Source organism: Solanum verrucosum, unplaced genomic scaffold (genome assembly GCF_900185275.1).
Source record: "Solanum verrucosum unplaced genomic scaffold, falcon-dt-bn FXZP01000102.1, whole genome shotgun sequence".
Classification (NCBI taxonomy): Eukaryota; Viridiplantae; Streptophyta; class Magnoliopsida; order Solanales; family Solanaceae; genus Solanum; species Solanum verrucosum.
In genome coordinates, this window is record NW_026019930.1 from 3,527,087 (window position 1) to 3,553,107 (window position 26,021).

General features: G+C 36.5%; 3 protein-coding genes across 3 annotated transcripts; 2 read left to right on the forward strand and 1 right to left on the reverse strand.

Annotated features, from left to right (window-relative positions):
- Positions 1–7,156: 7,156 nt before the first annotated feature.
- On the forward strand, positions 7,157–9,176 carry LOC125829291 (uncharacterized). Its single transcript, XM_049508538.1, has 2 exons — positions 7,157–7,622; positions 8,793–9,176. Exons 1-2 carry the CDS (start codon positions 7,236–7,238, stop codon positions 8,964–8,966), a joined length of 561 nt encoding a protein of 186 aa, XP_049364495.1. The 5' UTR covers positions 7,157–7,235; the 3' UTR covers positions 8,967–9,176.
- A 1,918-nt stretch (positions 9,177–11,094) lies between these two features.
- LOC125829136 (serine/threonine-protein phosphatase 2A 65 kDa regulatory subunit A beta isoform-like) lies at positions 11,095–19,975 on the forward strand. The gene is made up of 13 exons (XM_049508395.1): positions 11,095–11,221; positions 11,852–12,267; positions 13,716–13,962; positions 14,932–15,044; positions 15,754–15,833; positions 16,108–16,249; positions 16,424–16,504; positions 16,970–17,074; positions 17,211–17,393; positions 18,166–18,258; positions 18,604–18,743; positions 18,822–18,888; positions 19,701–19,975. The coding sequence occupies exons 2-13, from the start codon at positions 11,875–11,877 to the stop codon at positions 19,800–19,802; spliced, it is 1,746 nt and encodes a 581-aa protein (XP_049364352.1). The 5' UTR covers positions 11,095–11,221; positions 11,852–11,874; the 3' UTR covers positions 19,803–19,975.
- A 788-nt stretch (positions 19,976–20,763) lies between these two features.
- On the reverse strand, positions 20,764–25,656 carry LOC125830893 (aspartyl protease APCB1). Its single transcript, XM_049510075.1, has 9 exons — positions 25,035–25,656; positions 24,169–24,286; positions 23,224–23,453; positions 22,907–23,143; positions 22,293–22,446; positions 22,111–22,196; positions 21,577–21,691; positions 21,399–21,471; positions 20,764–21,007 (listed from the first exon to the last, which is right to left on the reverse strand). Exons 1-9 carry the CDS (start codon positions 25,583–25,585, stop codon positions 20,895–20,897), a joined length of 1,677 nt encoding a protein of 558 aa, XP_049366032.1. The 5' UTR covers positions 25,586–25,656; the 3' UTR covers positions 20,764–20,894.
- Positions 25,657–26,021: the final 365 nt, after the last annotated feature.

Here is a 26,021-nt window from a genome sequence, read left to right on the forward strand (position 1 = left end):
TTATCTTTTACAAAATTGTTGAAAAGTGTGTATATATATATATATATATTCAAGGATTCACGAAAAATTTATCTGAAAGTCATATCACCAAAATATTCATGAGTGTTACACATGAAAAAACTGAGAAAATAACCTAATTCATGTAAAGTTACCTTAAATGCCCAACTCCCTACGGAGATTTCGGTAAGGTTTTCACTGAAAATTCGCCCGTAAGCAATATATTACCGAATTATTCATGGACGTTCACACACAAAAAATCACAAAAATCGCTTAATTCCTGTAATTCTCCCTAAATACCCAAATCTAAAAATAGTGAGATTGAACGTACTGCTCCATCAGTTTATGGAGAGTTCCGTAAACATTTTGTTGATGCCCAATTTTGACCCTCCACAATATGAATTAATTTTCAAGCTTCTTTAGTTTCAAATGATTTGGAATAATTAGTTTTATAAAAAAATTCAAAATATTTTTTTCAAGTTTCAAAGTGATTTAGTCATTTTTATAAGTTTCACATAATAAATATATTTTATATAATTGTTTATATAATTAATAGATGTTTTGAATATTCAAAAATCATCTCGAAAAGATTTTATTTAAGTTAAATATTTCATTAATTTAGTTTAGTTCAAATTATGGTTATAATTTTAAATTAATTATTTTAAAATTAAGTTAATTATTCTATTTCGTTAAGATTATGAAGCTTGTTAGTTAATTATATTAATTCGTCCTATTTAAATTGTAGACGAATTTACTAAATTTAATCAATTTAGCTACAATCTTAATTTCGAATGGCTAAATTGTTAATTCATTTGTCCATTTCTTGAGCTTAAGTGCGAATATAACTAACTTTTTTTACTTCACCCTAAACCCAATTCAAGATCGAGATTGGCCATTTTCAATCAACCCACCAAACACACCAAAACTTGTAATTATTTTAGATTTTATGGCCCATTTATATAGTTTTCCCAATCCCAAAAGACCCCACTTAGCAGCCCATCAAACACACCAAAACCGACCCGACCCGTCCGGCCCATTCTTTTTCTCTTCAATATTCTAACGTGCTCAAGACCCAGCAGCATACAACTTCAACTCCAACGGTCACAAAGAACCAGTTGTCCCTCATCCATGGAAGAATTGGAATTCAAAAATTCAATAATTCTTATCCAATTTCCCCCCCAAAAATTCGAACCCAAAAACCCCATCTATAAAACCCCCCTCTTCTTCCAAAAGTTTTCTTTACAATCTTTTTTCACCATAAAAGATTCATGAAATAACATCAGAAAATCAGAATGCTCTACATTTTCGACAACAACGAAAGTTTGAGTTGAAGTTTCATTGGATTTTATCTTCGTTGACTTCAAATGTTCTCGTTGGAAGAATTCACTAGTGGTGGAATAGTCTCCAGCAGCTCTAGTTCAAGTTTCCTGTCCAAAAAGAAGTAAATTCTTTTCTTAATTTTGTTCTATTTAATTCCTAGTTATTCTATGTCTCTTGTTTTTAAGTGTTCTTGGCTCTGTTTTAGTCCTTACTTTTAAGTCAGCTTCTTGATTGTCTCTGCTATTTTATATTGTGTTTCTTGTAGATTTCGTAAGTATCTGTTGATTACGCTTTGTTGTAATTTGCTTTCTTGTTCGAGTTTGGTTGTTGTTTCATGGCGAGTATAAGGATTCATGTGGTTTAGCCTAGGTCTATGTATCATTAGTTTAGATTTGTGTTCTGTTAAGAACTTTCCTCAATCATGTTTTGAGCTTTATGTTTGTTTGAATTCATAGTCGCTGTTCACTTGTCTGCTCTAGTTCAACCTTTTCTTGTTGCTCGTTTAAACTAAAACTTGTTCCTGTTCTGATCTAAGGTCAATTCATTTCAAGACTCGTGGTTGTTTAAATCTCCTTTTTTGTAGTCGTCTAAGCTCTGTTTCTTTACTACTCGTTATAGCTTAGTATCTTATGATTGGTCTTCAACAAGATTTTCTCGTTCATATGCACTCTTTACGTGGTTAAGGAAATAATCAATGGTTTCGTTTTCTTTATAATGTATGATTATTAGTTGATTCGAGGTTCTATAGTTTACAATTTGACAATATCATGATCTGCCACATTTAGTATCACGTGGTTGCATACATGAATTTCTTATTGAATTATTTCAAAGATTATCGATTACACTTGATGGATTGAGATGTATGTTTCCAGTAGCAGCACTCTAGATACATCTTTTTCTCCCTTAAGATTGTTTATCATTCCTCTCTTGGGGAAATCCTAATTTTAAGTTCAATTTTAGTTGTTTGGCTGAGTTGATAATGTTGCCATAAATATTTCAATGAGTGATTGTTGTTTGATGTAACTCTGGTTTCTAGCATTTCGCTGCTACTAATTTGCACCATGAGGTACTGTAAATAGGAAAATTTGGTCGTGATTCATTAGCTTATCCATTATGCATTTTTAATTCTTCCCACAAATGTTATAATGCTTATCCTATTTAAAATTGATTCATATCCATTAGTTCATAGCGATGTTTCCAGTGAAGTCCTTGAGTATGCATTTTAGTTGTTTGTTCTAGTCGTTGTTCGATTAATTAATACCTTCATATGTGAGAAAGTTCGATGAATCCACGTTTTTTTATTAGTAAAATTGCTTAATGACAATCTTGGATTATTCTCATTATTTCTTTCCTCTTCACTTTTTTTACATGTGAATTCGTATGGAGTCCAAGTTGGATCCAAATCCATTCTCCTTGCATTTCTGATGGCTACGAAAGCCCAAACTCGTTTATCGAAGTCAGCCTTAAATGTTATTCGAGAAGGGGAAGTTGATGTACAAGAAAAGGAAACTGAACTATAGGGAAAGCAAAACGAGTTGAAATGCAGGGTTGTATACACATAGATACAGTGATATACAATGAATATATACAGCGAAAATGGGCGTAAGCCCAAAGACAAAGCAGCAATAGAAAGGCATAAATCTCAGCCCAGGTGGACAGAAACTGAGATTGGGCCTATCAGATTTATTTCTGATCAAAATTAGGAATCTTTTCTCCTTATTGTTTGATTAAATGATTGTAATTTATTTTGACTCTAATGTTAATTAATTTAATTAATCCCCTAAAAGACTAACCATTTTTGTTATATTTTAAATGATTTTACCATCTCTTCACCTGATCATTTTTGTAATAAAGTTTACTTTCTTTATAAATTATTTTAGGTGCTTTAAGTTAATTTATTTTCAAGGGATTTATATTTGTCTTTATTTATTTTAAGTATTTTCTCAAAAACTTAGTAAAATAAAAATATTTTTCAAGGTTAAAAGGTAGGGTTTGCCCCAAGGTCGCTTGCCTCAACCCATCTCCCTTGCCTCGAGTAAGCTTACCTCAAAACGCTTACCCCAAGTACACATCACTGAGTACGCTTGCCCCAAGTATGCCTGCACTAAGTACATTTGCCCCGAGTATGCCTTACCTGGGAACACATGACATGAGAATGCCTGACCTGAGAATGTCTGACCGAAGGACGCCTGACCTGAGGACACCTGACCTGAGAACGCCTGACCTGAGAGCGCCTGACTCGAGAACGCCTGACCTGAGGACGCCTGACCTGAGAATGCCTAACCTGAGAGCGCCTGACCTGAGAACGCCTGAACTGAGAGCGCCTGACCCGAGAACGCATGACCTGAGGACACCTAACCTGAGAATGTTTGACCTGAGAACGCCTAACCTGAGGATGCCTGACCCGAGGACGCATGACCTACAAACGCCTGACCTGAGGAAGCCTGACCTGAGAACGCCTGACCCGATAGCGCCTGACCCGAGATCGCCTAACCTGAGAATGCCTGACCCGAGAATGCCTGACCCGAAAATACATGTTTTGAGAATGCATGTTTCGAGAATACCTGACATGAGTCTTCATTTCCAAAAGGGCTTCGACATCTTTGAAATTGGAAAGATGAACACCTGACCTGAGAATGCCTGACTCAGAACGCCTGACCCAAGAATGCCTGACCCAAGAACGCCTGACCTAAGAATGCCTGACCTGAGGACGCCTGACCCAAAAACGCCTGACTTGAGGACGCCTGACCTGCAAACGCCTGACCTTAGGACGCCTGACCTGACAATGCGTGACCTGAGAAATGCCTAACAGGGGTCTTTATTTCAAAAAGGCTTCGACATCTTTGAAATTGGAAAAATGAACACCTGACTCAGAACGCCTGACCTGAGAACGCCTGACCGGAGAATGCCTGACTTGCAAACGCCTGACCTGAGGACACGTGACCTGAGAATGCCTGACTCGAGAACGCCTGACCTGAGGACGCCTAACCCAAGAACGTCTGACTTAAGGACGCTTGACTTGAGAACGCGTAACTTGGGAACGCCTGACCCGAGAACTCCTGACCTGAAGACACCTGACCTGAGGACGCCTGACCGAAGAACGCCTGACCCGAGGACGCCTGACCTGAGAATGCCTGACCCGAGGACGCCTGACATGAGAATGCTGACCCGAGAATGCCTATTCCGAGAATTCTTGCTTCACTTCAAAAGGGCTTCAACATTTTTGAAATTGGAAAAATGAACACTTGACTTAGAACGCCTGACCTGAGAATGCCTGACCTGAGGATGCCTGACCCAAGACTGCCTGACCTGAGGACGTCTGACCTAGGAACGCCTGACCTGAGAACGCCTGACATGAGAATGCCTGACCCGAGGATGCCTGACCTGAGGACGCCTGACCTGAGACGCCTGACCTGAGAATGCCTGACCCGAGGACGCTTGACCCGATGACGCCTGACCTGCAAACGCATGACCTAAGAATTCCTCACAAAGGTCTTCATTTCAAATAGGGTTTGACATCTTTGAAATTGGAAAGATGAACGCCTGACTAGAGAATGCCTGACCCGAGGACGCCTGACCTGAGGATGCTTGACCTGCAAACGTGTGACCCGAGAACGCCTGACCTGAGGACGCTTGACCCAAGAACGCCTGACCTGAGGACGCCTAACCTAGGAATGCCTGACTTGGGAACTCCTGACCTGAGAATGCCTGACCCGAGGACGCTTGACCTAAGGATGCCTGACTTGAGAAAGCCTGACCTGAGAATGCCCCACGGAGGTCTTCATTTCAAATGGGGTTTAACATCTTTGAAATTGGAAAGATGAACGCTTGACCCGAGAATGCCTGACCCAATAACGTATTCCTCGAATATGCCTGCCCTGAGAACACATACCCCGAGAACGCCTACCCCTGAGGATATCTACACGTTTGCCCCGAGAACGCCTACCCTGAGGACATCTATCCCTAGGATGCCTGCCCCGAAGATGCCTGCCCTGAGAACTCCAGGCTCGAGCACGCCTACCCCGAGGGCGCCTACCCCCGAGGATGCCTACCCTGAGTATGCTAGCCGCGAGAAAGCCTTCCCTTGATGACGCCTACCTGGAGGATACCCCTTCTACTCGAGTTTTCTTGCCCTAAGAACGCCTACCCCAAGAATGCCTGCCCTAAGGCGCCTACCCCGAGAACGCCTGCCCCATGAATGCTTGCCCTAAGGACGCCTACCCCGAGAACGCCTTCCCCAAGGACCCCCCTTCCCGCTCCTCGAGTATGCCTGCCCCTGAAAGTACTTGAAGTGTCCACTAACACGCGGTTATCCGACTTTTTAAAATATTTGGCTAACTTAGGAAAATAGGCAGGCTTGATTTCTTTAAGAAATAAAACTTTTTACATTTAGGGGTCGTTTGGTAGAGTGTATAAGAATAATGCAAAATAGGGTGCATTAGTTATGCAAGCATTATCTCTTATACATTGTTTGGTTTGATGTATTAGAAATAACAAATCTTACATAATTTCTATTAAAAAATATATGTTTACAAATATACCCTTCACACTTTATTTATTTGTACACTTCCTTTGCAACAAAGTTCTTTGCTAAAACATCAAAAAAAAATCTTTGCTAAAATATCATTAGCTCTTCTTCTTTTTTTTTTGCAAAGATAATATTAAATAGTTGTACTATTGCGTCAAAAAAATTTTGTGGAAAGTTGGCAAATAACTTTTTTTTATCAAATTTATCGTCACGATAGTAAAAAAAATTGATTAAATTATATTGAAATTGGATTATTATTATTTTTTTATAAAAAAGATACTTAAGACAACAAAGAAAATGAAAAGGCTTTAAGGGTAGTTTTGTAATTATTTAATCTAATGCAAGTGTTAAAATGCTATGTATTACTAAAACCTAGAATTCCTTGGTATTAGTAATACACAACTTAATACACAATAGAGTGTTTAGTTATACATGGCATGAAAAAGTGTACCAAACAACGTACTACTAATACACACACCTAATGCATGCATTATGTTTTCTAATACACTCTACCAAACGACCCCTTAGAATTTACTTGAAGCAAAATGAAACAAATGTTTTTTTTGTCTTAAATATGACTAAGTAGAGACAACTTCTAAATATTTAGAAATCAATTGAAAAAGACAAGTATATACATATTTAGATACACTTTAGTTTGCAATATTACGAATCTTACCGACTAATTATTTAGATATACTTTAGTTTGCAATATTACGAATCTTACCAGATTTAGTTACATTCAAATACGTCAAGATACATGTAGCTCGGAATACATGAAGTTAAAATTAAGTGTAATTTATTCTGGATAAATTGTATCCAAGTGATATATATCTGAGATACATAGATAATATCACTCGCCTACTTATGTATCTTGTATACTAGATATATGTGAATCACACCATATACTTATATCTAGTGTGATTCACATGTAACTGGGATACATGACTATCTCCCTTCTCATCACGTTCGTCCCCTCGTAATCTCATTCATTTCTCTCTATTTAATATATCTAGTAGGAAAAATACATATATATTTAAGTATATCTTCGTTTATATATATATATAACTCTTAATTAGTCGTAAGATATATAGTTATTTAAAAGTGTAGATAAAATTAATATATATATATATATATATATAACTCTTAATTAGTCGTAAGATATATAGTTATTTAAAAGTGTAGATAAAATTAATATATATAGGTATGAATGCATGTCTAATAAGGTAGTTTTCCTTGGGTGATTTGAAACTAATTTTTTTATATATAGAAAAATCAACCGAAATATCCTGTGTGAGTCGGATCTTAACGACCAATGAACCGGATCGCATTTCGGATCCGAAAGTAGTTTATCATCAGAGTCTCGTCCACACACTTCTTATCAGCCACAACAATGGCTCTCACAGGAAATCGAATTCTCTGCAACAGCGCATCAACAAAAATACCGTTTACCCAATTCCCTCTTCGCCGTCCCTTCTTACTTCCATCTCAGGGGAGAAGAAGTCAATTCACTGTATTGGCTGCAAAGAAGTTCACTTCAGGGAAGAACAAGAGAAGTTCAATTTCAACTAAAGAGCCAGTAAAAGAAGAAGAAGAAGAATTCCAGACGATCAATATTCGTATTGGTAGTGAAGATAGGGTTTCTGCAACTACAACAACTGGTGATGCTTTTGTGATTCCGAAGCTTCCTGGAGAGGAAACTGACTTTTGGGAAGGACCTCAATGGGATGGATTTGGATTCTTTGTTCAGTATATGTGGGCTTTTGGCGTTCTCTTTTCGGTGCATCCTCAACCCCTTTGCTAATTTATCTTCGTATAATGTTGGTTAAAAGTTAATGTTGATTGGTATTGATTTATTTGTGTTGAATATGTGTGAATTAGGCGGAGCCAGGTTTTGAAGTTTATGCATTATGAACTTGCATGTTTCATGAATTTCCTAATACTAGTGTCTAAGCAAAAGCTATTGGGTTCGTGCGAACAGGTAATTAATACTCTAGCTCCACCTTGGGTGAAATAGGTGTTTGGTTTGTATTCTACATGACATACCAAAAATTAGAGAAAATATTATAGCTGAGTTTATGTCAATAGGTTATAACAGATCAAATGACTATAAAGAACAACTTTTTCATGTTCAAAATTTCTTTTCCCACATTTAGATATTCAGATGTTCCACAATCTTGTTCACACTCACTACCACAGTGCATAAGATACCAGTCCCCGGACCATGCTAAAGTGGGATGCTTTGTGCACTGGACTAACATTAACTTTTATGAAAGGTTAGGATTAAAACTAAGTGGTTTCTTTTCTATTGTCATATATGCAAAACATGATATTTTTGTAAGATTTTTCGATATGGACAATATTATGAGATGAAAGGGAATAATGGAAAGCTGAAAAATTACATTGACCAGGTGAAGTTACCATTGGTTCATTCTTGATTGTGTAGTTAGCTTCCTCTATAAATTTTTTTTTAAAAGATTGTGTAGTTAGCTTATCCGACTTTATCGGGTTATTTAATGATTGGTGCACTACCCATGACGACTTGCTGTTGGTCATGAAAGTTATAAATAAGTCTCTTGTTTCTTCTTGTTGCTACTTTAGATTAGTTTGGATTACCAGCAACAGTTGTTTCTCTCTGACCAAAGAAGACAACCAAAATGATGAGCCATGTCATTTAATATTTAGAAATTAGGATGGGTTTTGGTGTAATCTCAACTAGAGGAAGCCTATGCCTGTTTTCCATAATGGTTCTGTTTGGGTATCACAACCATGGAAATGGGAAAATGGAACAACTTGAGACACCTTTTGCAGTATGTTATGTATTGAGAAGTAATGCAGGGAAAACTTAGTATTTGTTTTCTATTTTTGCATCTTCTTTTTCTCTAAGGTGGTGTTTTTAATATCCTTTATAGGGTTCTTACCCGTTTGATTTTGGCATCTTTATTGGCAGCTAATTGCATGTGGTATTGCTGTGGCCACATATAACGATGGAGCTACAGATTTCAAGGCTACTCCTGTGTATAAGGAAGCAATGGAATCACAAGAACTTCTTGAAGAACCAGAGGCTTCTAACTCGGATGTGTTCGAGTCAAATCCAACTGAAGAGGCACCTAGTTTGGAATAGATAAGTTTGCTAAGTTCACTTCTAATGAAGAATTACGTCTTCATATTGTGATAATTATGGGTAAAACAGAAGTCCAGCTAAGAGTGCCCAACTTAGATTCAAAGTTACTCTTACAAGCTGAAATGTAGACGTTTTTATACTTTGTATCCATGTGGAATTGTAGTGCAAAATATACTGATGAAAGTATGGAAGTTGATTCTTTATTTTCAACTACAAGTCAAAAGAATGCTCACAGAGTGATTCTCATGCAATTTTCGTTTCATCTTTATACAATATTGTGTTAGTTTTAAGACTTTTGTCGCATGGATGAGTTGGATCATGTATATTACTGCAGAAAATACCAAATTGTACGAGAAAAGAACCCGAAACACCTTATTTCCAGGTGTTTGTCATGCTGAAGACATGAACTATCATTTATTTCAACAAAAAATTGTACTCACCATGGTGCTTTAAGAAGTGAATTCGATTACACTTGTTGCTTTTGAGCTAACAATGATCGATGATTTGGGGTGATTGCTTCCCCGGAGCCCTTCTTTGTCTATAGGATATTGATGGAGGAAAGGGATAGACGATTGCACTTGCAGGATATCATGTTTAACACTATGTTCAATTCTTTGGTGTGCTTTTTATTTCTGGTACTTTTCGAGATTATAGTGTGTCTGAAAACAGAAGATTACTAGCTTTGTAGCATTTTTGTGATGTTAGTACAGCAGAATACATGCATCAATGTGTAGATGCAGTCTTCCTTCAGTTAGGTAGAACTTGAGATTACATACCTGAACAAGTAGAAATGCCAACCTGCATGATATATGATAGTCCTTTGCGTCGATAAATCACTCAATGTGTTTCACCAACTCGATATACATTTACACTTTAACTATCAGTAACCGGGATAAATTTATCAATAGACAATAATCACGCAAGATAAAAGGAAATATGATGATAGTCCTTTGCGTCAATAAATCACTCAACTTCACGCAAGTATCAGAAAAAAGTCACTATGAGAAAACAAAATACATTTTACTTGGGCAAAGTTGAAAGCTTCTTGGCCACAAAAATAAAAATGTTTGGTGACCTTTGTGATACTTGACAAACTTCACCAGTGAAAAATAATTTAGTGGCTTCCCAGATTAAAGCAAACAGACTCTTTGGTAGGAAAAAAACAATTTATTGATTTTGGTGCAATAAATAGAAGTTGAGTGACCTTCCTGAAATTAATACTTTAAAGTTTAAATTGCGATTATAATTTATATATATACTTTTACTTTCTTTTATGAAATTAAACTAATTATTCTTTAAGATTAATAAAACTTGTCAAGGAATGCAAGTCAAGTGGGGATATACATTACCTCATTTTCTGCTTACGGTTTTTTTTCTTTTTTTGGTCGCTATCTTGGGTTTCTCCATAATTTTAATGTCGTTTTCAAATCAACAATAAAGAAATGTACAAAAAAGTGAAGATACGGGAATAAAACGATGTTCTTTGCTCATTTACTAAATCAAATTAATTGATCGTGTAAGTTTGATGCAATTTCCGGCAACTAAAAATAATTGTATTCAATCAACTTACTTCAAGAATGTTCTTTCTTAAAAAAATACTGACGATCATTTTTATTTATATAGTTCAATATACTAAAAATATATATTCAATTTTAATTGTTTAATTTAAGAAATTAAAAAATAACTTACTACTTACACCATGTTATTTCCAAAATTCATTTTAAGAAACATTAAATTTAGTATATTTAAAGAACGAATGACATAACTCATACAATAAATTTATAAAATAAGAAACAAATTAATTCTTACTAATAAAATGTACTGTGTGTTGATTGGGAATGACTTGAAATATATATGATTTGGTTCATTCCGTTGGTAAATATTTATGCACAAGATATATTTATAATAAATTTAATATAATTAATAATTTAATGAGATGAAAATCTATACTCCATTAATGTGAGTTTTTCTCTTTCGCTTTCTTCTTCTTTATTTTGGTCATTAGTAATTTAGTAAAAGAGGTTTTCGGTATTAGGAAGTCATTAAATAATTAATTACTCTAAATAAATAAATAAAAATAAAGGGAAAGAAAATATAAATAATTTAAAATCCCAAAAATGCCAATAATAAAAGGAAAAAAGGAAAGAAGAAGAAGCCAAAAGCACCGGAAATAGCAGATCCTTCTCATCTTCTCCGGCAATAGATCAGTCTTCTGATCAATTTCTGTTGCTCTCATTCCGTCTATTGCTTCTCAGGTACGAATCTCTCTGTCACACACAGAGAGGATACAGTCTAGATGCCTCGGCTTTGATATCTCGGTTTTCTAGAACCTTCTTTCCCTATTATTTTCTGTATCTTAAGGTTCAAGCTTTCACTCAACCTATAAACTAGACAGACACATAGTCGCTAAAATTATGTTGATTTTTTCTGTACGCTATCGAAGTCAGTTTTCATTTTATCTGAAAAAACTGCTTCATAAATATGCGCATTAATTACAAGTTACTTTTATGCTTCCGATCACAAATGTAGAGTGGAAAATGCGAAAGATCAGTAATTTGACCGATTTTTTTTTGTTGTCAGTTTGATTAGTTAATTTCTTCTATGGTAAGTTGTTTCGATCAGATCACTTCATTATTCATGCAAATCTTTCATGTCTTTAATTTATAAGTGAGTAAGATTTGTTATACCGATGGAAATATTGTTTAATGTTAAATAGTGCCAGCCATAGTTAATTTACTGATGTGAATGAATATTTTTCCGGACATTTACTAATTGTCTTCTATTAAAAATAATAAAAGAATGAAATCCCAGCTATTGATCTTTCGAAATATCTATTGTTCTTGTACAGTTAAATAATTTGAGTTGTCATGAATATATATAGACAGGTATTTTCACATTGCGAGAAACCATGTCGGGTATTGATGAGCCATTGTATCCTATTGCTGTTTTGATTGATGAGTTGAAGAATGAAGACATTCAGCTAAGATTGAATTCAATCCGGCGATTGTCTACCATCGCCCGTGCTCTTGGTGAGGAGAGAACACGGAAAGAGTTGATTCCATTTCTAAGTGAGAACAACGATGACGATGACGAAGTTCTTCTTGCAATGGCCGAAGAGTTGGGCATGTTTATTCCATATGTTGGAGGAGTTGAACATGCGCATGTATTGCTTCCACCCTTGGAAGGTCTTTGTAGTGTTGAGGAAACTTGTGTTAGAGAAAAGGCAGTTGAGTCATTATGCAGAATTGGGTCCCAAATGAAGGAATCGGATTTGGTGGAGTCATTTATTCCACTTGTGAAGGTTTGTCGATTGTCCTAATATCTTTGAAATGCTGCTTGACTCTATTTCTATGTTTGTTATACAGCTCTACAAAATCTGTAAGATTGGTAACTCCTATATTCTAGTATAGCTGTATAGGTCAGCCTGCTGTAAAATAGGGTTATTCCTTTTTCTCATTTTTGGTTGGTATTGTGAGCTTTTGAGACCTTAAATTAAGGCTGCTGCAACTTCAATATGGTAGGTGCTGATTTCAATTAGTTTAATAAAGAAAACATATCTAACCTTTTCAGTTTTTTTTTTTTTAAAGAACAGAAAAAGAAAAAAAAACACATATTCTCCGGCTAGTCAGAGGATGCTGAGATAAATGCTGAGCTAACGTTGTTCTTGGTATTTCATTCTCTGTCTCACGTTGACTATTGCAAAGATGGTAGAAAGAAATGAAGGTTCACGGTTCATTATATGAGTCAGCAGGAGAGATCTTGTAAATAATCCTTGAGCTTTTAAAGATGCTCCCTTCAGGTTATCCTTCTCTAATGAGGTGCAGAATTTGAGGAAACATATAAATTGGTTACTATATTTGGTATGCACTGTCCCTTAGAATAGTTTGAATTGGTTATGAGCTAAGTTGCTTGGACTCGGGTATGGGTTTCCGATATGGGTATGGATAAGGGTGCGGGGATTCGGCATAAAATAATTCCAATATCTAAAAATAGAGTTATAAAACCTAAATTATGAAATATTATGTGGAGAACATGAGGAGAAATATTGATCAAGAGGAGAATCCCGAAAGGAGATAAAAGGAAAGGGAGTGGCAATAGAAATTTATTTATAAAAGGTATTTCATTTTCTTCAATTTCACCTTAGTTTTTGTTTTGATTATAGAAATCATCGAATCTGTCCGGATTTTCTCCCTCGAATTTGGTCAAAGTACCCAAAACTAGTTGACTAGAGCGGGTATGGATCCCGCACCCACACCCACACCCACATCGTGTCGACACAGGTGCGGCACCCAAAGTGAAGAGTCCGAGTAACTTAGGTTATGAGGAGGATATTGTGTGTGATTCAAACTTACGATGTAATTTACTTGATGTAAATGTTAATTCTGGGAATAGATAATACACCACCTGGTAAAAAGTTTTCTTATCTTGGCTTATATGAAAAAGAAAGGTCACATAAAACAAGAGCGCTTATGTATTTATTGAAGATATCGCCTAAATACAGATGGTGCACGCGTGTGTGTTAGTTTAGGATCTTGGGACACCTGAAATATAGCCAAGTCCATGCTAGATTATTACTGCTTGTGTTTAATTTTGTAGTTCCTTCATTGGTTGGTGAAATAATAGATCAGTGCTCGTATCATAGATATGATCCTTCAAAATTGATCTTTTGAGATAAAGTTACCAAGTTCAAAAAAAAAAAATTTATCTTTTGAGACGTAGTGTAACATCTCTGTGGTTTCTTGTAACCAGAGACTGGCTGCTGGAGAGTGGTTCACTGCTCGAGTTTCCTCCTGTGGATTGTTTCACATTGCTTATCCTAGTGCTCCAGAGCCATTAAAGAATGAACTGAGAACCATATATAGCCAACTTTGCCAAGATGATATGCCTATGGTGAGGAGAGCTGCTGCTACAAATCTTGGAAAGTTTGCTGCGACTATTGAACAACCCCATCTGAAGACTGACATCATGTCAATGTTTGAGACCCTGACACAGGATGGTATGGTATTTTCATTATGTACTCTTTGTATTTTATCTTTTCTTTGGAATGTCGAAATTTGCTTTCTGAAAGTGGTCTCTTTTTGGAGCAAAAATCTTTCTTGACCCTGGAGTCCTTGAACTCCTGTTAATTCTGTTTGGCTCTTTATGGTTCTCTTTAGTCTTTAGGTTAACATAGTGTTTGGGGATAACTAGTATGATTTTTGAGAATTATTTTGGAATGAGCATTTCCAAGTTGGCTCTGCTTTGATGTTAGGATTGGTTCTAGCACTTGGGCTACTCAATATGCTGTCTGAGTAAATAACAGTTCAGAATTATTTTACTTCATCATTTCTGTTGACTCTAGTAGCACAGCTCATAATAGTGTCTAGGTATGAGAGAAGTATTGGAAAGAATGGTAAAAGTTAGTGTTGATACACCCATCTTTATTCAACAGTTAAATGAACATGCAAAAAGGTCAAAGTCATTTGAAATACAGCACACGTTTGGTGCTCTTTATCTTACTAAAATATACCTTCTCTCAAAAAATTCTCTGATTGAGGTTCTTTATTTGTGTGCATGTTCTGGTACATCTTCAAGGGTCCTTTCTTGTTCATTAGATTTGAGTGCATACACTCATCTGAGATAGAGGAACAATTATCATAGTCTAATTACTTGGACTGTTTCATTTTGTCTTAATATATCAGTTCATGAGTGTGGGTGATACTTCAGTATACACTAAAACTTGATAAATGTTGAAGCTATCCATTATCAAATCATGTCTACCCTCCCCTTTTCATAGGAAAAATTTAACCTGATCAATTTCTATTTGTCAAGGACTAGCCTGACATGTGCGTTATTTAAGAATTGTTCGCTTTCTGTTGACCATACCAATATTCCATTAGTGGCTAATATTTGATGTCTTTGTTGAGCTCTATTTGGTTTACTTAATTTATATCAGTCTGACTAAGGAGGAATTGGTTCTATTCAGATCAAGATTCTGTCCGTTTATTGGCTGTTGAGGATTGTGCTGCTTTGGGGAAGCTGCTGGAGCCTAAAGACTGTGTAGCACAAATTCTTCCCGTCATAGTTAATTTTGCGCAGGTTGGCCACCAGCTTTACATTGAACTTTTATTTGCATGCAAATGCAGTTTATGAAGATTTCTGCCATGTGGTCTTTCTGGATATCTTATAGTAATATTGGTGCTGTATTTCGTTTGTCCCGTGTGACTGTAGCTTTGCTCAGTCCTGACACTTTAAGCTTGACGAGGTATTAGGCGATTGTCTGGGAGTTCTTTTGCTGTTTCACATTTCCCCAACACCCCAACTATAGCTGGAGTGAAGCTTAAATTGTTAGCATGAGCTTAAAGTATATTCATATTGATGCATAGGCTGAAAAAATCCTAATAAATCCTTTTTTATCCATTATGAGTTGTGCAGAACTAAGTTTTTGCTCTGCCATGGAAGGTAGTTCGAAAGGATGCAAACTGTTTCAGGCCTTGAAGTTGTAGAAGAGGATTTTAAGTGCTGAACTAAGTTTTTCCTTTTTGCCATTCTTTACCCTGACATAATCGATGGGGTGAGGGGTGGGGTTAGTTATTGTTTTGTCAGTGAATTCCAACAAATGACATTGATGATATAACCCCTATGCTGATCTTTTCTTTTTTCCTTTCTGGAATTTGGTTCTTTTGCTTATTTGTATGATCAACTAATGTGATATTTTCATGCAACCAAACAGTGCTGCTTTGTCAGTTTATAGTGTCATACTGACGGTAGTTACTGATGTTAATTACCTGTTTATCCATTTGAACAGGATAAGTCTTGGCGTGTTCGTTACATGGTTGCAAATCAACTTTATGAACTTTGTGAGGCAGTTGGACCGGAGGGTACCAGGTAGATATTTGTGATACTGTTCATTTCTCACGTTCTGTAATCTGTGTTACGGTTTACACCTTTGATAACTCAACCTTGCCAGTCAAATGAAGCATGTCTTTTTCGTTCCTGAATCTTCTGTTCTTTCTTTTTCATGCTCGGAACTGAACATGATGTGGATATGAATATCACAAATTTTGCTCACCACAAGGATTTCTTTTTCTTTTTCTATTTTTGGTTTTCTAGCAAGTTCTCTCCCTTATGACTAACTTATGATCATCATAAAATTCATCAGGACGGATTTGGTCCCTGCCTATGTTCGGCTACTTCGTGATAATGAGGCTGAAGTGCGTATAGCTGCTGCTGGCAAGGTGACTAAGTTCTGCCGTATTTTGAGCCCTGAGATAGCTATCCAGCATATCCTTCCTTGTGTAAAGGTAGAAACTTTATGAAGTTCCTTCTCTATTTATCTGTCCCATATTCCTATCTTTTGGTTTCTACAGATAATGTCTCCTTGTGTGATTCCTTTTCCTAGTACATTTAAGTATCAATCATCGAATGATCCTTAATGATTTTTGTAACTTTAACTAAAGCACATTCTTTTTTCATAGGAACTATCATCAGATTCATCCCAGCATGTTCGTTCTGCTTTGGCTTCAGTTATCATGGGATTGGCGCCTATTTTAGGAAAGGTATAAATACCCTCGTCAGTGCACCAAAATATTGAGTTTGCTCTCTAATTATGGTATATATTAGTACAGTAAAGTTCAGGTTCTGTCCAGGTTGCTTCTTATTGTTGTCCTATTATAACATGCTCATTCCCTTGTGCTTCTGTCTGCTTAGTCCTTCTTTAACTTTTCTTACCTTTTCTCGAGTCCAAAGTTGGAAACATATTTTAGCAGTATGTTATTGATTACTGTAACCACATGATTAGCAGCTTATCCTGAAGAAATTTTTCCTCGGTCTTACAGCCAGTATGGCGTTTATGTTTTTTTGACTTTGATGATAGTCATTTACAATATCGTTCTCAATATAGTTTTTGAACCCAAAATAATACCTTTTCCTGGAATACGCTCGACTTTCTTTGCGGCTTTGTCCAATGTTTAGTCAATTATGTCTCTAACAGGAGTTTAATGTTACTGTACTTGTTATTATAGGATGCAACTATCGAGCAGCTTCTCCCAATTTTCCTCTCTCTTCTGAAGGATGAGTTTCCTGATGTTCGTTTGAATATTATCAGTAAGCTTGATCAAGTGAACCAGGTTAGCTATAATTAATTATTATAACTCTGTACTTGAAGACACTTTGCCTTATTTGAGGCTTGATGGCTTCTGAATCTACGTACCTATATCACGTTTTTCATGTTCTCCTATTTCAAACTAAATCAATGTATTGCAGGTAATTGGAATTGATTTGCTCTCCCAATCACTGCTGCCAGCAATTGTTGAACTTGCAGAGGATAGACACTGGAGGGTTCGGCTTGCTATAATTGAGTATATACCTCTATTGGCAAGTCAGCTGGGGGTCGGTTTTTTTGATGACAAGCTTGGTGCTCTGTGCATGCAATGGCTAAAAGATAAGGTTTGTATGAAGCTTTCTGTTACTTGTTATGTCTGCTGATGCTTTAGAAAGAAAGAACTGTGAATATTCTAGTTTATGTCTGGATAAAGTGATTGTAACCAAATGCCTGTTCCGTGGACTGTGGTATAAAAGCATAAAAAATCACTATGGACTGTTTTCTGGGAAGCAGCATATGTTTTGGAAGAAAGAAAGTCAGCATGTCAGTAGGAATTGGTCACATGATAGGCATATCCTGACAATGAGAGACACATTAATGTCGTAAAGTTATAAGGAGCAATATTACATGACATTTTTTTTTAAAAGTTGCTATTGAGACTGCCTCTTTAAATGGCACTTCTGGAAAGAGTTCTGATGTGATGTCCATGTTAGACCTTCGCATACATGGATGGAAAGCCATTATTCGACAGAATGCTACATGATATGAATTATGAAATACCATTTCTTGATGTCCTGATGGAGGATGGGATTTTGCTCAGTCATAATACAGGGAACTTGCTTACTCAGGAAGGATCTATATTTTAGGTCACTGGCTTACAATGATGGAATAGTTCTGCTATCCTGATTCTTTGGTCTCAATTCAACCTTTTGAGATCATATCTTATGCTGCTTCTTGTATTGGCCACTTAGTATCTTGAATATTACTTGTGCATCCTTCCTGACTTCTTTCAGGAGATACCCAAAATGAAACAAATTGCATGGCGTTGTGCAACTCTTTGTAATGTTCTTGTATTTCTCTTTTATGTCTTCCTTATTATCACTTGTCGACTTGCAGGTTTACTCTATTAGAGATGCAGCAGCAAACAATGTTAAGCGCCTTGCTGAGGAATTCGGTCCAACATGGGCAATGGAGCATATAATTCCACAGGTTTTGCTATTGCCTTTAATAAGCTGGTTGATAGTTGGTGCTGCGATAATTTAGCAGTTTCTTCTTCAAGCAAAAAAAAATTAATGCTATTGTTCTCTATTTCATACATTGTTTATCACTGATCATGAAGAAATCATTTCTTGGTCTGTTCTTTGATGAGTCGTGATATGTGGAATATCTTTTCCAGAATCAGTACATTGCTGTACAATGTTCCAGAATCAATATTTTTTAGTGGACATTATCTGACTTCAGTTTCAACTATTAGACCCTTTCACATTTCTTTTGGTTGGGGGGTGGGAGTCTTAGGTTTTCCTCTTTAAATAACTTGACTGATTCATATTTCAGGTGTTGGATATGATCAATGACCCACATTATCTTTACCGGATGACCATCCTTCATGCAATTTCTCTTCTTGCCCCTGTCATGGGCTCAGAAATTACTTGCTCCAAACTTCTGCCAGTTATAATTGCTGCATCAAAAGACAGGTTAATGTTCAGTATATTTATGATCTACCATTTTGTTGGGTAATTGTTACACTTACAGGTCTAACTTATATGTTCCAGGGTACCGAATATCAAGTTCAATGTGGCTAAGGTGTTGCAGTCTGTTATTCCAATAGTTGAACAATCTGTAAGTGTCAATTTACTTCTCCCTGGTTTAAAGGCTGACATGCGTGTATTTGTGTATTTCATGCATTTCCTTTATTTTTGTAAATTAGACCGTCTAATGAGCAACTCCACCTACACTAATTAGCCTATTTGAACTCCGTATAACTAGTCCCAAGTCCCGACAAAGTAGGAGAGTTATGCTAGGTTGAAGGTAAGTATAAAAATAGGCAAATTATGATGATTGTTTGTATTAATGAATGCATTTGGTCGCACTCCGCTTGGCACGAGTTACATCAGCATCCAGGTATAACAATAAATGAACAAAATGGACCCGTCCGAATAGAGCAGAATGGAAAATAAGGATTTATAGCCTATCCAATCATTTTGGGATGATGTATAGTTGATTGATAGACTGTCTACTGAGCCTTAGTAATAATGTAATGACTAATATATTCATGAAAGTTAAAAGTGAAGATTTGGCTTGAAATGCTTGATAGGGGCCTTTTTTTTATCACCTCACGAATTCTGCGAGATGAGTTTTTATTGCTGGAAGTGTGTAAAGAACAGAAATTTGAGTGATGACTTGCCAGTCAAATAGTTTCGCCATTTTCTTTTCTGTCAAATTCTAATCTGGTATGATAATCTTGGTAGTGTACGTTTAATAGTCAATCAACTTCTAAACAGTGAAATTTTTTATTTTAAGGGGGTGGGGGTGGGTTTGCAGGAGTAAGGAAAAAGAGGAAATCAAAGATTTAAAAAATGAAAGAAAAAGAGGAAAGTTTGGATTTCTAATTTATGAGTCTGCCAATATTAACCATGAGTCTTTATGTACAGGTTGTGGAGAACACAATTCGACCGTGTTTGGTTGAACTTAGCGAGGACCCAGATGTTGATGTTAGGTTTTTCGCCAACCAAGCCCTACAAGCAACCAAGTGATGATGTTGTCTAGGTTAAAGGAAATTGAATAGTTCAAATGTAGTTTTCTCCTTGTCTATTGTCAAGTGTGAACGAAGATGTACAAGAGCTTTTGTCGTCTTTAGATATCAAATATCATTCTTGTCAAGCATATTTGGACATCGTCTAAGAAAAGTTACTTCAAGGTATGACCAGCATTTTTCTTTCAACCCACCATAAAAGTAAATACAATAGAACTTCAGCACAGGTTTTATGTTGTGTTGGTGGTTTCTCAAGGAAATTGCTCATGAATTAGAACTAGTAGTATTGTGGAATCTGGAGAAAGAGTGACTTACATATTGATTAGAGTTGCCGAGGACAGATTTCTCTGGGAAAATGAGAAGGCCAACAGGGAAAACTTAAAAAGTAGAATGAGAGGCAAGTGTTGATGCATATGTTTTCCCCGTCTTGTACACATTGACTGAAGACATTAGCACCTCAATTATTCTACTCAACTTACACGCATCTCAATTATTTGACTAAATACCTTCAACAGTCCACCAGCACAAGTACTGAGTAATTTTGTCGCTAAGGTGACAACCATTAGGAAGAATTCCCCCCTTCCCCCCCCCCCCCCCCACCCCTTTTTTTTTATCTCGGCTAGAATTTGAATCTATGATTTCCGCTCTTTGGTGCTTACAAATTGTCTTGAGGTCGCCACAAAGTACATTACCAACGTACACCTCCCAGCCAAAAAAAAATGGAAGATAACATTACATCCGATTTCGTCTAGTGGGGCAGTAGTATTATTAATGCGGTTGATTAAATTGGAGAAATGGGATTACGTGTTTTACATGAACAATCTGGTTTTAAATGGTACAATTAGTGGGATAACTTAATAGACTGCTCAAAACATTTGGTTGGACTGTTCAAATTTTGTACTACAAATACTCGCGATTTCATTACCATTCCATCAAATAGAAGAAAAAAATGAAGCTTAAAATTGGATATGCACACTATGACCATAGCTACATCAGAAAGCAGAATAAATATATACAGCCTCTTCCCAAACATATAGAATAGGAAGATTAAGAGTGTGCGATCACTGCAGAAATGACGTTATACTGTTCTCTATCAAAAAAATGGAGGGCTGGGAACTTTCTCTGGCCGTTCACAATTTGATCTAATCCACCCAATCTTCTGGTTAACGTTGTCATACACAAACAACTGGCCACGTAGTGAAATATCTGCAAGGGGTGACAGAAGTAACGGAATAGTTTACTTTAGAAGAATCAAATGATAGCTATAGTTAAAACTCAAACCAGAGCACATGAATTTCCTATGTTCAAAGCTTATGGACTTTTGTCATCAGATTCATTGGTTGTGCAATTACCAGGAGGCTAACAAGTCAATAGAAAAAAGCTTTCATCATAACTTTTTAATGGCTCAAATCCATCATAGTCCATTAAAACACTACTGATCATATTCAGAAAGGATTATATATATATATATATATATATATATATATATGTCAAATCTAGAAAAGCTCCAAGTCCTACTGACTAACGAACTGCTCGTGAACATCTATTCAGCTAAAATAAGTCTATAATGACCTTCGGTCAATTTAGGAAACAATACCTCCAAGTATTATAGCAGAACCATCGTGAACGTTGCTTCCATCAAGTATACCTAAGCACACATTACCCTTTTCCTGCAGTATAATAGTTCTCCATTGTTGGGTGAGAGAGGAAGCAAAAGAGGAGGGGGAAGGGGACGGCAAAGTACCAATGACCTAGAAAAGTAAGACGTTTCTCACACTTATAGTCAAAAACCCTTCTGCCGGAATCCAAAGCTTAGTGGACACGATACGCCACTTGCTTCCGAATTGAAGGTTCAGAGGTTTGAAGAATTGTCTAACCTCTTCAATGGATCTGCATGCAAATAACAAAATAGAATAATTATACAAGTAATGAGTCAACAGAAAAAGAGAAACGGGAATGAAGAAAAGGGAATTCTTCTTTTTCGATCAACATTTTAGAGAACAAAGCAGATCAATACTGAAGCTGGCTTGTAAATGTAACTCAGGCTTCAAGCAGAAATCATTTCCATTTAGATTTGGTATCAAAAGTTACATCACAAAGTGAAGCAAAAGGTTTTGTGCTGATTTGAGGATCTCTCAATTAATATTATTTCCTGTATCACTGTGCTAGCCCTAGAAGAAAATTTTCTTGAAAACACTAACAACTAGCATAAACAAACCAGAGGAAACACTGAAAAGTACTATAAAACTTCCGAATTTAACTGTCAACTCCGCCAACCAATCATTAATTAACAGGTATTATTGTTCTACCTTACTGGAAATTTAGCTCGCCAGCAAATGGGTAATGTCGTATCTGATGCATCCTTGATAAGATCTTCACTGGAAATCTCTTCAAGCTGCAATCATCGTGAAAAATAGTGCAAATAGTTGGTGAATAATCATCAAAGAAATTTGTGATCTTCTGAAGGAATGGATTTCTCAGCCTGACTTACCATGGAAATCAAAGCTTTGTATGCTTGATCTGTAAAATATGTATAAGTACTGCCACTGTCAAACACTACTGTACCTTGTCCATAGCTTGTGCTGCCTAATCGAAGTTCTTTGCCTCCATAGTTCATTTTCATCAATTGTGCTTGATAAAGATTACTGAACATAAAGGATGAGGGTTAATAAGGACCTGAGAATATACCCTTAGTCAGGACACATACAGGGGCGAAAGTAATCAGAACCTACAGAAACTGAAAAGAAGATAACTCAGACAAGTAAAATGATACAAGCATGATATGGAAGTATTTCTGTCATTCTTTTGTTTAGCTTTTTATAGTTTGGACATTTGTCAGCATCTCTTCTTAAGTAGCACCAGAGGATGACGAAAATTCCATATACAGAGAAAGCAGTTTGCAACCTTTAAAGCTTATGTGAAGAAGAACCAGATATATAAATTGGCGATCTTATTATAACCTAAAGCAAGCAAGAAATAGAACAAATAAGGCATCTCAAATACCAAAAAGACAGAACCAGACCTTAATTATAAGCAAAGCTAAAGGAGGAGTAAATATACTAGTACTGAGAAGGAATAGGACAGCCACCAAAATACTTTACTCACGGAAAAGGGTTATTCAGCATAGAGACCCATGACATCCGCCACTGTGGGACAAAGTCATTGCCTAAGAACAAGTAGCCCCCATTTGTATCAGTGCGAAGACAATGTCCAATAACATTGTTGATTAACCCATGACTCGCTAGCTGAGAAGGCAAACTGATTGGAGCTCTGCTAAGTCCAAGGATCCCATCAGTGCTTGCTAAAGTGTTGAGAAGTGTGCCTTGCTGATCATATGCACAGCTGACAAACACAAACCAAAACTTACAACTTTATAAAGAAGTAGTATGGCCAAAAAATAAAGGGTCTGAATTAACGTTTACCCGAAAACAACATTTCGCTTGGTTCGTGTCCCATTTGCAAGCACCAATTGAAGTTCATCCTTTGCAAGAACCCCAACAGAAGAGCTGCGGTCAGCGTATTCTATCTCATAATCACATTGATGGCAGTTATCACAATACTTGGATTTCAGATTCTCTTGAACCTCAACACAATATGGGTTTTTGGGAGGTATCATATTGACATTTCTGGGCTTGTACAATGGGTGGGCTCCCTGAGAAAGCTTGTAACGTTAGAAACTAATATAGGATCACAAGTTTGAAAATAAAGAGCAGACTTTCCAACTATGCTTGGGCAACTCAAGTGGTGGAGAAAGTGTGATTGGAGAGGCCAAGTACCCCGTCCACCACTACCTAGGTGCAATATTAAGGTGTATAAGGCATGTCACACTCATCAACCCCTTTCAAAGGGTCCACAAGTAAGACATAGACAGATGATTTCTGACAAGAGCACTTCACCGCAATGAGAGGACTAGACCTCAGAAAAAGGAGGGGCGAGCATAAGATGGGGACTCCAAGTTCAATACCAATAACAGAACAACACACTTTTATCACATCATCATCCTTCATAATGAGCTTTGTTTCTGAACCAATAAAGACGACATCAACAAGAAGTATAAAAATACGAAAACATTAGACCATTTCTCACTTGAATTAGAATATCTTAAAACTTTGACCAAAACTCATCTGGTTATTTGGGAAAAGGACGTGTGGTCTTTAGAGCAATAACAATCTGCAGTGTGTCTGACTAATGCCATGGTATATGGAACTACATGTCATTATTAACTAAAAGCATCTTTGTCAATCTTGTTTTCCCCATCTCCCTATCAAATAGTAGTATCATAGCTTGCACCTTCTGGTTATGCTAGTGATAATAAGAGGAACTAGAAGAAGCAACTAGTAACAACACAAGCAAGGTCTAGGCATCACCTTGGCACAACTAGTGCATGGAGCATCACATTGGATCCACATCAAGTCACTTCCCGTATCAATATCAAGAAAATAAGGCCTAGGAGGATTCCCAACACGCATACATGTGTAGTACAACCTATACAGGAAATGATGTTAAAATCAACTTTGTACTCCAGTTGAACAATTCATGACCCAATTACGGCTTATAGCAACAAAATCACTTAGAGTGCACTGCAAATTTCAAAGATGAAGAGTACGGGGAATTATTAATAAATCGGTTATTCAATTAGAGAGACCTGGCATCCTGAGTTTAACCTTTGAGATGAAAATTCTATAGGCACTTTGGAGAGTCAAGTTATCATTCCTGTTCTCCTTGGCAGGCAACAGTTGAGCAAGTTAAAAAAGGTTTAGACTTTAGACTGAGAAGAAAATGTCACTATAGGCTGATAAGGAAAATGTGAAAACCTCTCTCATGAGTTGTGACTCAAGCAATATATAATCTATGAATTTGAAAGACTAACTCATATGATCACTTTGTCAACTAATGAGATTCCTATCATCATGTTCTACAAGTCCTAGTCGACTACAATAATTTGACTTGATCATTATACAGATGCCATGAGACAGCAGCTTTTCCTTTTTCGCAATGCGCCCTGATATAATTCTGCCAGTAAAGGGTTATTAACTCTTTATCTTGTTCACATGTAGAGTGTTGACAACCAGCTAAAAACAGTCAAATTGTGTGACAAGACTCTAAATATGTAAAGGACCTTAATGCAATGGAATGGATATGGAGAATTCACATAACAGGCACCGATTAGTTAATGACTTCAGAAATAATCATGAAATCAAATATACAAAAGGAAATTCAGTTGGAAACTTACCCTTCTGAATGAATATTACCCCTAACAGGAAAATTAACAGAAGAGTCCAACTTAGTTGCAGCAGAAAGAGACTTGGCAATCTTTTCTTGATCCATAAAGATATCCGGTTTGAAATCCACAAACCTCCCAAGTTTGATTTCATCATCCGTCCTTGAATTCCAGGCACCACCACGCTTAGGATACAAAGGAAGAATAAACGAACTGTTGGAACTCTTATGATCGTGTTCCACATCACGTAATTCGAAAACGGTCTCTTGGGTAAGTGAAGACCAGAAAGATAAGGCAATCAGAGAGATACCCAGAAGTCCAAAAACGATTTTTGGGCGGAAAAAGAACGATCTTTCTAAAGAAGCACGAAGAACGCCTGTATTTAAATCTTGGTTATGCGGTTGGCTTTGTTGTGGTGGTTCTTCTTCTTCTTGTTGCTGATGAGTGGGTGAATCGGAGAGTGTAAATGCTGTTATGGTTTTGCCATAAGAAGGGTTGTCAGGAGGTGGTAGTGTGATTATCACAACCCCCTGTATTGGAGGAGAGTTTTTTGTCTCCTCCATTACTGTACTGCTCTGAAGATAAAGAAAAGTGTCCTTTTTTCTACCTGCTCCAGTCTGCTGCTAGCTCTATATGGAACACCAAGTCAATGAAACTGAATAGAATAATGGATGATGACTGACGACTGGTGAAACAGTTAATTGGAAGATACCAAGCACTTTCTGGGAATATGACTTTTTCTTTTCTTTAATGGGAATAAGATTGCTCTTTGGATTGGATTAAAAATTGGTCAATTTTTTTTATTTTTGGAAGTGTTTGATAAATATAAGAATAATAATTTAAAATAAGTCACAAATCATAAGTAGGTTTTTTCTATTTTTTATTTTCTGACTTAAAATCATTTAAGTTTGACTTTTGATTTTTTATTTAAAATTATTTTTTTAAGTCAATCCAAACGGGCTCTAGATATTATTATTATTATTGTTATTGTCGGGATCA

Bases quoted from the DNA above. Each gene is read 5' to 3' on its own strand.
- LOC125829291 (XM_049508538.1), top strand. From the start codon at position 7,236: ATGGCTCTCACAGGAAATCGAATTCTCTGCAACAGCGCATCAACAAAA. The intron at 7,623-8,792 runs GTGCATCCTCAA...CTTTATTGGCAG, and splicing joins CTTTTGGCGTTCTCTTTTCG to CTAATTGCATGTGGTATTGC.
- LOC125829136 (XM_049508395.1), top strand. From the start codon at position 11,875: ATGTCGGGTATTGATGAGCCATTGTATCCTATTGCTGTTTTGATTGAT. The intron at 15,834-16,107 runs GTAGATATTTGT...AAAATTCATCAG, and splicing joins GTTGGACCGGAGGGTACCAG to GACGGATTTGGTCCCTGCCT. The intron at 18,744-18,821 runs GTTAATGTTCAG...TATATGTTCCAG, and splicing joins ATTGCTGCATCAAAAGACAG to GGTACCGAATATCAAGTTCA.
- LOC125830893 (XM_049510075.1), bottom strand. From the start codon at position 25,585: ATGGAGGAGACAAAAAACTCTCCTCCAATACAGGGGGTTGTGATAATC. The intron at 24,287-25,034 runs GTAAGTTTCCAA...TTTCCTGTATAG, and splicing joins GGTAATATTCATTCAGAAGG to GTTGTACTACACATGTATGC. The intron at 22,197-22,292 runs GTAAGTCAGGCT...CGATGATTGCAG, and splicing joins ACAAAGCTTTGATTTCCATG to CTTGAAGAGATTTCCAGTGA.